At 38.1% G+C, this 12,161-nt stretch overlaps 1 protein-coding gene across 4 annotated transcripts; it reads left to right on the top strand.

Moving 5' to 3' along the window:
• Nucleotides 1-3,497: 3,497 nt before the first annotated feature.
• On the top strand, nucleotides 3,498-11,853 carry LOC113659102 (ubiquitin carboxyl-terminal hydrolase 42-like). Of its 4 annotated transcripts, XR_007138747.1 has the most exons (19): nucleotides 3,498-3,636; nucleotides 6,846-7,088; nucleotides 7,192-7,401; nucleotides 7,487-7,597; nucleotides 7,689-7,788; nucleotides 8,158-8,225; nucleotides 8,405-8,475; nucleotides 8,669-8,751; nucleotides 8,917-9,028; nucleotides 9,156-9,296; nucleotides 9,409-9,515; nucleotides 9,617-9,764; nucleotides 9,857-10,267; nucleotides 10,430-10,602; nucleotides 10,730-10,981; nucleotides 11,174-11,232; nucleotides 11,339-11,375; nucleotides 11,477-11,516; nucleotides 11,636-11,853. XR_007138747.1 is itself a non-coding variant. In XM_027171676.2 (18 exons), coding segments are annotated over exons 2-17 (2,283 nt in total). In that variant the 5' UTR covers nucleotides 3,498-3,636; nucleotides 6,846-6,853; the 3' UTR covers nucleotides 11,341-11,375; nucleotides 11,477-11,853. The 4 variants fall into 4 exon arrangements, 3 of the variants coding, with proteins under 3 accessions (XP_027027477.2, XP_047660439.1, XP_047660440.1); XM_027171676.2 differs by having other exon boundaries at nucleotides 11,477-11,853; XM_047804483.1 differs by having other exon boundaries at nucleotides 10,733-10,981; nucleotides 11,477-11,853.
• The last annotated feature ends 308 nt before the right edge of the window (nucleotides 11,854-12,161 follow it).

The raw sequence follows: 12,161 nt of genomic DNA on the forward strand, positions 1-12,161 counted from the left end.
TGTGTACTTTAGTCTATAAAATTAGAAAAAATAAACATATTATATAAAAATAGCTGGACATTCAGTTTTCATCAAAAATGGCTCGCTAGCATAGCATTTGCCAGATGAACAGAGCGAAAGCTGTGCTATTTCTAAATGCAATCTTTATTGTAGATAGATATCAAATGCCATTAGTGTATTGTCATAGTTTCTTGAAGTCACACTTTGTGAGTGGGGCATACGTACTGTACTTGAGACCTGAGTTTTGTTCCCCATTTTCACAGAGGTCCCCAATCAATTGGTTTGTCCCCTAATGGTCACTGCTCACTGCCCGGCACCATAGCGCTTGATTGGCATTTGCCATAGAACACCAGAATTGGCAGGTCCCACCGTATTGGAATTGGTGCCTTGTACTATTCACAGATTAGAGCAGATTCACCCTGAGCACATGAGACAGATGTGAAAGGGTCTGGAGAAGCCATGGAGAACATTATGCTGCTTGTAAGATCGTTCAGCATGACCAGTTTGGTGGTGCATCAGTTATGGTCTGGGAAGGTATATCCGAGGAGGAGTGCTAGACAACGGAACCCTGACTGCTATTAGGTTTTGGATTGAAATCCTTGGACCTACTGTCAGAGACTAAAGTGGTTTAGTGGGTACTGGGTTTCTCCTGGTGCGTGACAATGCCCGGCCTCATGTGTCAAGATTGGCTCCCATGCTCGCCTGACCAAATCCAATAGAACACTTCTGGAACATTAAGTTTCAGTCCATCTGGAGCCGCCAGGTTGCACCTCAGTCTTTCCAGGAGCTCAGTAATGGCTCAGATTCCCCAGGACACCATCATCTCATTAGGAGCATTTCCTGACATTGTCATTTACACAGGGGCCATGCAAACTACTGAGAACCAGTTTCAGTTCCTGCAATGAAATTTAAGCAAAATAGACTAGCCTGCCAAATCATTTTTTCACTTTGATTTTCAAGGTGTCTTTGAATTTAGCCCTCTGTAGATTAATCATTTTCATTTCCATCAAACCATGTGGCATCCTTTCAATTCTAACATCTTACCCAGTCCATATGAACATAGATACCCAGTATGATTTTTCCCAATGAGAAAATGTGTTCCTAATGTGTTTTCAAAGTGATCCTTAAATCTTTTTTGAGCAGTGCATAATATTATCTGTGTATTTTAGTTTCATTTATTATTTTAGTTAAACTGTGAAGCACTTCGAGCTGCATGCAAAGTATAATCTGCTGTATAAAGAAAGTTGATTATAAGTTATTTATATATTTGTTTGTTTGTTTGTTTGTTTGTATGTATGAATTTTATATCAGGAATAAACTGTACAGAATATATAACCTGTGATGTACAGTAGTTTTGTTCTCCCTAGTTGTGAGTATGAACCAAACCTTGATTGAGTTACTGGAAAATCATGAGTCAGAGCAAATCACTGATGGTGAAAAACAGAACAAATGGCTGCATCACCATTCTTGGCCATTAAGGAAATGATTTGTGGTTTATGACAAAGACAACCATTCACTTTTGTTTGGTCTGTCACTTTCCTTAATCCAAAGTGGGGGAAAGGAAGCCCGTGAAGACAGATTATAGATTCAATTTCTCTTTCTCAGCACAATTCCAGCTTGCTCATGGGAAGTCAATGTCACATTGCCAGCTCTTTCTCCAGACACATCCAGAACACACGCACACAGAACACAAGCACACACACACACACACACACACACACACACACACACACACACACACACACACACACACACACACACAAACAAACAAAATAAAGACAACAAGGTATTATGCTATCTGTATTAAAGAATTCTAATTACAGGGAAATATTGAATCCATACAATAAGAATATAGAAATATTTGATACTTTTATCAAATATAGTAAGTTGGGAGAGATGCATATCGGTGAAAAATGATATGTGACATTTTTTGGTACAGTTAATTATAATGACATAGATTCAGAACAATTTGAATAAACGTTAAACTCATCAACTGATCTGCATTCTGAATGGTTAGAGAAAATAAGACTTTATTGATCCCAGATGGGAAATTTAAATGTATGAACAAAAAGAGGCTGTAAAGAGTATATTCTTGCCTACAGTTTGTGTCATGATTGGCTAGCTTGTCTTTAATTAATACTTATCTTATCTTAATTTCATCTCTCTCATTTTCTACCGCTTATCCGAACTTTTCGGGTCACGGGGAGCCTTTGCCTATCTCAGGCGTCATTGGGCATCGAGGCAGGATACACCATGGACGGAGTGCCAACCCATCACGAGGCACACACAGAGCCGGATTAAATAAATGGACTACACTAGGCAGGCTGCATTTTTTGGGCCCCCCTCCATCGATGTCATTTATGAATTGAAATCTGAAACTTACCAAAGTTACTAATAAAAGTTAATTCACATTTTAATAGCCCAGTCTTTAGTTACAAATTGGTTATGTTGTATATTAAACAGTCTATCAGACTATTTTTGATATTCATTATTTATACGTCATTACACGGCTCTATTAAAAGCTATTAAATTATCCTCATCCATTGGGAGTGTCATTGTTAAGGCAGTAGTATCAGCAAATAACCAATAGGTGTCAGTAAACTATGTAAACAGAGCAAATAAGTTTATTTGCTCTGTTTACATTTAATCAACACATTTAATTAAGATTTTCTGCAAAATGCAATAGCGTACATGTATAAATGTTGTAATTAAGATTTTCTGCAAAATACAATAGCTTACAACATTTATAAATGTTGTAATTAAGAACAAGAAGGCAAACATGACCCCTTCACATTCATCAAGACCATTTAGAAACTGTCTAACAATAAATAATAATAAATATAAGGATGGAGGATTTAAACTATGGAAAACTAAAGGTATTCAGCGCAGCGTACGTCTCCTCGGATTTAACTGACTGGCGCCTCTATATAAATACAGTCTATGGTTTAAATAAACATCGTCACTATTTTTATTTAATTAATAAATAATGAAATAAATTGTATATAGGACATTTGTACATTTTATTTATTTTTTTTATTATAATTAATTTTTGGTCCCTCTGTCTGGGCCCCATCCCGCAAATCGGGCCCTAGGCACGTGCCTAGTTTGCCTTTGCGTTAATCCGGCTCTGGACACACACACACACACACACAATTAGATGATGCCAATTAACCTACCATGCATGTCTTTGGACCGAGGGAGGAAACCAAAGTACACGGAGGAAACCCTCGAGGCACGGGGAGAACTCCGTGCACACACAAGGCGGAGGCGGGAATCGAACCCCGGACCTGGAGGTGTGAGGCGAACGTGCTACCCACTAAGCCACCGTGCCTTAAAATGTTAAAGATGTCAGCCACTATCATTTCACTAACATTGTTTTATAACTGGAAGTAAATGATGTAAAATGCATGTAAAATCTTCAGCTAGTTTGACTAAACTTTTTACCTGCAGTAAATAAATACATTTTTAAGTATTAGATATCGCGAGATTTCAGACCCGTTGTACGAGAATTATGCAGAGTTCCATCCATTTCTGCGTGTTTTGTGCGCATCGTTCAAATTTTTAAAACATGCATCTTTTGTTGTTACCATGGCGATCAGTTATCAACATTTTTAAAACGCACCGAGCAACGGAAAGGTAAGTCACGTCGAGAAAGTTAGGAAGTAAATCATTTTAATTTAGCATAATGTTTCCGCTTACCAAACCTTTTAATCTGACTTACTAAGATAACGAGTCTGTCGAGAAACTAGGAAAAGGTTTGATACTTTCGAAAACGAGATGTATAGTTAATAAAAGCTTTAGCTAGCGTCTATCGGTTTCCGTGGTTTCATGTGGTTTCATATTTCCAGATGTTTCCACACCGTAGCTCTTAAAAGCTTAGTATTTTCTGTTAAAAACAGAACATTGGGAAATGTATGTGGGAAATGTATTTAAGTATTTTAGGTCTCCTTCCGGTTATAATTTCGTTACGTACTGCATGTCTGCTTACTGTAGATCGGCCATTTTGCACGCGCACCCCTACATATCATGCATCATACACCAGATATAATCCTAGATACATTTGTGTCTCCAATTTCTTTATTGTTGTCTCCATATCCAGGTGATCCAGAGTTTCTATCTGATTCCGAAACAAACAAAAAAAAAAATAGCTAAAATGTAGATATAATTGATGACTCAGTGCCATAAAATATCATATGCAGATTTCTATGACAAGTGTTTCTGTATATTTTCTAATGAGTATGTATAGTTTTATTTTGACATGTTAATGTATCCTATAGAATTTATATTTATTTATAGCTTTAGCTGTACTTTTGTCAGCTGCTTCTTGTGCAAATGCTTGTGTGTGTGTGTGTGTGTGTGTGTGTGTGTGTGTGTGTGTGTGTGTGTGTCTTGTTAAACAAAAAAAAATCACAATAAAATAAAAAATTAAAACACTCACTAATGTTATTTGAACTGAATGTACTTTGTCTCCATGCCTTCACATTGTAATTTAAATCATTTAAATGTGTGAATTTAATTATTTATTATTAAACTGCTCAAATCTGTTATTCATTTCAAGTCAAGTTACGAAGCTTTTGCTGTCATTTCAACCATATATGGCTGATGCAGTACATAGTGAGATAAGACAACGTTTCTCCAGGACCATGAAGATAGATAAAACAAAGAAAAACAAAGAGCTAAGGACTTTAGTAAGTCAGTCCTAGACACATAAAATGCATCTGTGCAGACAGTGCAGGACAAAAGACAGTGCAAACAAAAAAAAATACAAGACATTTCACAAAAGACAATAGACAAACTCAGTGCTGACCAGTGTAAATACTGTATTTCCAATCAATATTGCGTGTGCCGAAATATTGGAATGGACCCTGGTATTATAACAGCAGTTACATCAGGTATTGTAATTTATTGTAATGTATTGTGCAAAACAGCAATCAACTGAAGTTGTAGTTACAGAGCATTTATGTCATTTAGTTTGTGATATCACTACATCAGTTCAAGTCATTGATTCTTTTATGGTCTTATGTGTTAATTAATAGACGATGAACCAGAACATAACCAGAAACATTCTGCTACAGACATCGTGTGCTATACAAGCTGTCTTAGATTTTTTTTTTTACAGTGAAGATGTGTCTTCTTTAGTCTCGGTGTCAGCAGGTACAAACATAGTTATAATTTACTCATTTTGGCTACAAGCCAATTTATGGTGGTCCGCCTTGGCATTAGTGATTAGTATAGTGTCAAAATATTATTAAACTTTTCTTTATTAAAAAAGTGTATGTAATAGAATTCTTAAATCTAAGTTTAATTGTTAAACTTAGGCATCTGTCAGCATCCTGTTTAAAGGAGAGCAGTGCATTTCAGTTGTCCCAGGATATCCGGATGTCCACTAGCGTCCCCGCGGAAACACTTTCTGAACACCACAGTAATGTAACCTGAGCTTTTTAAAGTGTGCATTTGTATGTACGGGCTGCTCGGTTTTATGCAGTGTGGCGCAGGGTAGTTGTTTCTCTCATTCCTACTATTCCACACGTCCAAAGCAACGTAATACAGTACTGACTGTGTCAAAAATAATAGGCCACCAGATGGCGTACTGATTTTGACCTACTGTTAAGTACAGCAGTACTGAGATTAAGCTGTGTACTATGATAGTACTGTAATATGCATTTGGGTTTGTATAACAGTTACACTTTTGTGTTCCGCCTTACCATGGTGTTGGCCGCACAAAGAAAAAACGTGAGGACAGAGACAACGTATAATTCATTTTTCTTTCTTTTTTTTTCTGCGTTTCGTCGAGAAAACAAAATGTTAGTACTTATAAGCACGAGGCCTGTGCCGTCCCCAGGAAGCCGGAATTAGCTTAGCTGCATTAACAGGCTAGTTGTAATTGGAGGAGGGCAGCGGTGCAGCTCCAGGGTTTCACTTCTCCCACAACACTACCCTGCATAGGCACACATCAAGTCTTCATGTGAAAATGGACTTAACAAGTGAACCTGTACATAGACATATACTATGCTGTGCCCTCGTTATATGATGAGCCCATGACAGAACTAGCGCCAGTTCATATGTTGATAATGTAAGGCTCCCTGTTGTCTGTGATAAAGCTAAAGCCTCACAGTTCCTGGGTCACAAATTATCCATACGTTAAGCAGTAGATTCAAGAACATCTCCCAGTGTTGGTAGGAATTTTTTGTGTGTAAACTACAACATCGGTTTGGTGGTTTGAAGTTCAAGGTTTTGGAAATGTCGACATTCCTTCTGCGTTTCCTGCAAGTCACGTGGTGCCCCGGTAGTGTAGCAGGGTACATGCTGTGTCTGCAACAGGACTCTCTGAAAGCATGTGCACATATCCTCGTTTTCAGGAAACATTCTGTTAATTTGTTAAATGTTGGCCTCATGATTTACAACGTCCAAAACTGTATTGCATAAGCCCAAGAAATAAAATCATCATATTTCATTTAGTGTAAATCATATTCTATGAAAAGTGAATGTATGCCATGCATTTCAAATTTTGTTGATCACATGGACAATCATGCACAGTATGACATGCAGTGAAATGCTTTTTATGACTGTCGGTGTAAATAAAGAGGAATCAAATAGAAAGGGGAAAAGGTCAAATAAAATGCAATAAAATGAGATACAATAAAACAAAATCGAAATAGCTGTGCAAGGTAGAGAAGCAAAAGAAATGCGTGGTACTGTATTAGCTGTACAATGACCAGTGAAAAAATCAATAAACAAAATATTAAAAAGTACAGTTACTTATGAAATACATATGAATGGTATGAATATTGTATGGCTGTTTTGAATAACTTCTGAATAAAGCGCATATGTGACTTTATGTGCAGAAAGAACGATGGCTATTGTGGTGAAATCATCAAAGAAATCTGACTTTGAGTCAGCGCTGTGTAAGCACTCCAGCTCCCTGAATCCTGTCTCCTCTGGAGACCTGGACAACGGCAGCTCCAGCTGGAGTGTCGACTCTTCTACAGCTGAGCTTTCAAGGAGCATTGCTACCTGTTTGGCTCTCATCGTTAAAGATTATTATGATGGCAACACAACACTTCCTGCTGAGAGGCCAAATGAGCAAGGCAAGTACTTCAGGTTTTACTTCATCTACCAAGGGTTATCTACTTATCTGTCTTTTATTTAGGGTAAGCATATAACTCATCTTATGTCTGCTTTGTCATGCAGTGGCCATCAGCTGTGGCGATGGCATCAGTCTGCCGCAAAAGATCCTGTTTCCACCAGAGCGCCTCAGCTTGAAATGGACTCAGGTCCATCGTATTGGAGCAGGTCTCCAGAACCTGGGCAACACATGTTTTCTGAATTCAGTTCTTCAGTGTCTTTCATACACTGCACCACTTGCTAACTACATGCTGTCCAGAGAACATTCCAAAACATGTGGGTCATCACACATTTTGCTGCATCAATTTCTGCTGTATTTGGCATACTGGGTTTCTGATCACTGCTGTATTTGCCCTTAAAGGTCATGAGCCCGAATTTTGCATGCTGTGTACCATGCAGAATCACACCATTCAGGTGTTTGCTAATTCGGGGAATGCCATCAAGCCCCTTGGTGTGTTGCATGAACTAAAACGTGAGTATACACCTCCTGATAAATGAAAATAATACACTATTTCTGTTTGGATTTGAGCATTTTTTAATGTATTTGCTTTTACATGGTGTAGGGATTGCACAGCATTTCCAGTGTGGGGATCAAGAAGATGCCCATGAGTTCCTGCGGTACACAGTGGATGCTATGCAAAAGTCCTGCCTGCCTAACACTGAGTGAGTCTGCTTAAAAATAATTAAATCAGTGTGGTGCAAGACTTATTATTAGTGACTGTTCAGTCGTATTTCGTTTTATGTGATATGTAGACCAGTTGGATACCTAGTATTTTAATGATTCCTCGTCTGCCCCAGCACCTGACAAGATTAGAGGGCTGGCATAAAGTAAATACGACATATCTATTAAAACAGACTAAAATTGTAGATCCACTTAAACCTGTTTAGCCTTTAACCTGTTCATCTCTGTTAGTAGCCACACAGTAATCAATCACTAAGACACCAAACTGAATTAAAAACTCTCATACAATCTGTCACTTGATGTTTACAAAATTTCCATTATATCTGATTGCGTTTTACGAACTTTTTCAGATTGGACAGGCAAACGCAGGCTACTACTCTGATCCATCAGATATTTGGCGGATATTTCAGGTCCAGAGGTGAGTTGACAATTATGTACTAATATATTTTTCTTCTACTTTTTTATATGATGGAGACAACCGCTAGATTTGAAAAATTATATCATATGCATATACTTTTTATTAGTATCACTGTTTGTAAATGTGGTAAAGCTGAGAACTTTAGTGACTGAGTGACTAATTGAATTATGTTTCCACAGTGACGTGTATGAACTGCAAAGCAGTATCAGACACATTTGATCCTTTTTTGGATATTGCACTGGACATCAAGGTATGGGAAATAAAATCGGTACCCTTATCGAATGTTTACTGCACTACTGCTGTAACTATAGTGAACTGTAGACCATCTATTTCAGAAAAGATGTTTGTCCTTACATGATCAATACAGGCCTCGTGTAGCATCTATAGGACTGTGTTTAACATAATGTTAAATTAAAGTTATGTTTCCTTGTGCTGTTTTACAGAATGCCCCGACTATTCTCAAGGCTTTTGAGCAGTTTGTTAAGGCTGAACAGCTCGATTGGGAGAATGCCTACAAGTGCAGCACGTAAGTGTCACATGGCATCTCTAAGCCCATACTTACTGTATAGGATAATAATGAGAACTTTTACTGTAATATGGACATGAACTTTATATTAAAAAATAACAGGTAATGCTGACTATCAATGTAAAGTCTAGAATATAAGTCTTATTCATTCTGTTCTTCTTGTAGTTGTAAGGAAACGGTTCAGGCCTCAAAAAGATTAAGCATTCACCGCAACTCCAATGTGCTCACTGTCTCTCTGAAGCGCTTTGATGACTTCAATGGAGGCAAAATCTCCAAGGTCGGTATTTCTTTTAAATGTTTTAATACGCTTTTAAAATTGTTTAACATGACAGATCATTGTACAATGAACACTAAAAAAAATCTGTTGCTGTATTGCACTGTACAGTAAATCGTTCTCCACACAGGATGTGAGATACACTGAGTACTTTGACTTGCGGCCATACATGTCCCAGTCTCACGGAGAGCCGCAGATTTACGGGCTGTATGCTGTGCTGGTGCACTCAGGCTTCAGCTGCTATGCCGGACACTACTACTGCTACGTAAAAGTGAGACCTACTGCACATGTTTAGCTGTCAACCTTTGATCAAGCTTAAAGAAGAGCTTTGTAATGGTGCTGATGGATGGACTAATGTGAAAATGTGTGGTGCTTTGTTTCAGGCAAGTAATGGCCAGTGGTATCAGATGAATGATTCATCAGTGACACCCACTGATATACAATCTGTGCTGAACCAGCAAGCATACCTGCTGTTCTACATCAAGCAAAGGTATTTTAGAGTTATTAATGTTTGAATAGAATTATAAATATACTGCTTTACTGAGATGTCCCTGTTTTTGTTAAAATGTTCTACTCTTATCTACTTTTTAGGTCTACAGATCTGGAAAATGGAGATTTTAACCAGAAGGGTTTTACTCAAGGTCATTCATCTCCCCGACCAGTAACACCTAAGCAAAACGGGCATTCTTATACCTCCTCGACCATTATCGGTCCACAGCTCCCTCCTACTATGGTAAAGGTAGAGTCACAGCATGCACTTAGAGCTTTTCATTGACAAGAAATTCCCAAATTTCAGATCCACCTTAGGTAACTTTTTTATTTATTTTACAGAATAACTCGTATGTCTATGGCAACGGCTCCTCCAAGAAGTACCACAGCTCAAAGCCCAGCAGCAGTGACATCAGCAGTGTGAGCAAAGCCACCTCCAATGTGTCTTACTCTTCCACCCCATCCTCCACTTCTCATCAACCCGTCCTCCCCACGGGCATGAAGAGTATCAAGATGAGATTTACTCTCAGCAATGGAAAGGTGATGCAGTGCAGAATCGTGGAAAACGACACTCCTAAGCCTTCTGGTGTTGCCAAGGCATCCAGTGGGAACGATGGCATGCACAGTCCTCACTTTAATAGTTCAAGCTCGCATTCGCCTAAGTCAAACAGATCTAACAGCTTCTCCGAATCTCACATGGGTACAAATGAGTCAGGAATTGGTCAAGTCAATGGCTTCAAACATTCTGACAAGGTATGAAACATCTCTTTGGGTGCTTCAGATATCATTTACAATTTTAATGAAATCAAGCTTTTTAGTGGTAGTAATTCCTAACACTACATTGCACTACATCTGTTAAATGCTGTAAATACAATACTCTGAAATGACTGTGTGGCTGTTAACATCCTTTGACAGTACAATGGAGAGCAGAGCAGCAATAGAGCAAAGCCCTCATCTCCATGTACCACTAGCCCTTTGCCCTGGCATGGGACCAGAAAACGCAGCTTGTCTGGTGAAGACAGCATGTCTGAGGAGCACAGGGCCAAGAAATTTAAAAAATCAATGAAGAAAAATATAGACAAGCACAGGTAAGTAAACATGTTCCTTGTTTCTGTTGTCTATGATCTGCAACACAGAGAACCGTCCCTAATGTAAATACTTTTCCAAGCCCAAAAGTAGTTTTATACCTAAACTAATACCTCTTACATTCTGCAGTAGTTCAGAATGGGACGTGTCTGTCAAGAACCAGGACAGCAGCTCCAGCCAACAGAACAAAATGAAGAAGAGGAGGCATGAGTCAGAGGACAGACTTCACAGAGAGGGACAGTCCTCAGACAAGCATGATTGGAAAGGCAGGAATAGAGAGGAGAGAAAGAGCCATAAGCACCAGCGCAGCTCTGACAGAGATAGTTCTCCTCACCGTTCCAATCTGCCATCTATCAAGGATCTTCGTCAGTGGTTTCTCAGGTATGCAACATGACATGAATTTGATTTAAAGAGAATATTTGTTAAGATGTAAAATTCTGCTCCAAACTGAACTTCCCTTGCTGCAGGTAATGTTGTTAAGTATTATAATGGATATGTCCAAGGATTCTGTCATAAAGAAATAGTTGCAGAGATCAAATATGGAGACATGAACCATATTTCCTCTAACAATAGTAGGAAGATTTCCTCACGTGAAGGAGACATGGGAGAGACAGGCCCTGTGCCGTGCAGATGTAAGTCTATTTTGTATGTTTCTTTGGGAATTAACAAACTGTTCTTGAGCTACTTACTCTCATTTCAAGGCAACCAAATAAATGCAGTGCTCTCTGTTTTTCACAGGAAACAGTGAATTCTGGAGATCTGCCTCTGACCTATGGTGAGATATTGATTATAATAAAAAAAACTTTTGGATGTTGAATCGGGCAAAATAAAACAAAATGTACTTAGTTTTTATATTTTGTTTTTTTCCCCACCTAGGTCTTAGAGGACAAAGGAAAACTTCACTTTACAAAATACTGTAATGTTGTAAATATTACACACTTTGCTAAATATTTTAATATTGAAAGCATTTTACACTTTATTAAATATTTTAAATATTGTACATTATTAAATAAATGCTTTACACTTTTTTTTTAGGGTTAAGGATTATTTTTACCATGCTGTACACCTGAATGTTGAATAAAAACTCAATGAAAAATGTTTAAAAAAAAAAAATGAATATATACACTTAAACCAGAAGAAGAAGCCTGGAGCTTTATCATCAAAATTGCTGCTCAGACATAGACTCAGGACTTTCTCACTTGTGAAGATGACACACATTCTCCCTTTAAGGACACATATCTGGGAATGATGGAGAAAAGTGAACAAAAATGCTGCATAAAAGTAGAAAGACTATCTCGGCTGCAAGCGATAATGTCACCGTTTTCACCTTTCTGTCCTCAACAGAACAGTTTTTTTTTTTAGTTCTTTGTGTGCACTTGCACTACAGTAAACCTGGACACACTTGATATTTTCTGCCTACTTTCCCCATTTGTGTTATTGCTTTAAAAACACAAGACTCCAGGATCCACCTAATGGCATTATACTTCCACATTTCTTCACATAGAAAAAATAGAAAAAAATGTACATTGCATTACATCATGTATGGATGTGGATGATTTTA

This window comes from Tachysurus fulvidraco, chromosome 20, assembly GCF_022655615.1.
Source record: "Tachysurus fulvidraco isolate hzauxx_2018 chromosome 20, HZAU_PFXX_2.0, whole genome shotgun sequence".
Lineage (NCBI taxonomy): Eukaryota > Metazoa > Chordata > Actinopteri > Siluriformes > Bagridae > Tachysurus > Tachysurus fulvidraco.

What these genes read in the sequence shown, in the direction of transcription:
- LOC113659102 (XM_027171676.2), top strand. Translation starts at nt 6,854, where the DNA reads ATGGCTATTGTGGTGAAATCATCAAAGAAATCTGACTTTGAGTCAGCG. An exon ending in TGTGTTGCATGAACTAAAAC is followed by an intron (nt 7,598 to 7,688) that starts GTGAGTATACAC and finishes TACATGGTGTAG; the next exon opens with GGATTGCACAGCATTTCCAG. An exon ending in CTTCGTCAGTGGTTTCTCAG is followed by an intron (nt 10,982 to 11,173) that starts GTATGCAACATG and finishes CTCTAACAATAG; the next exon opens with TAGGAAGATTTCCTCACGTG.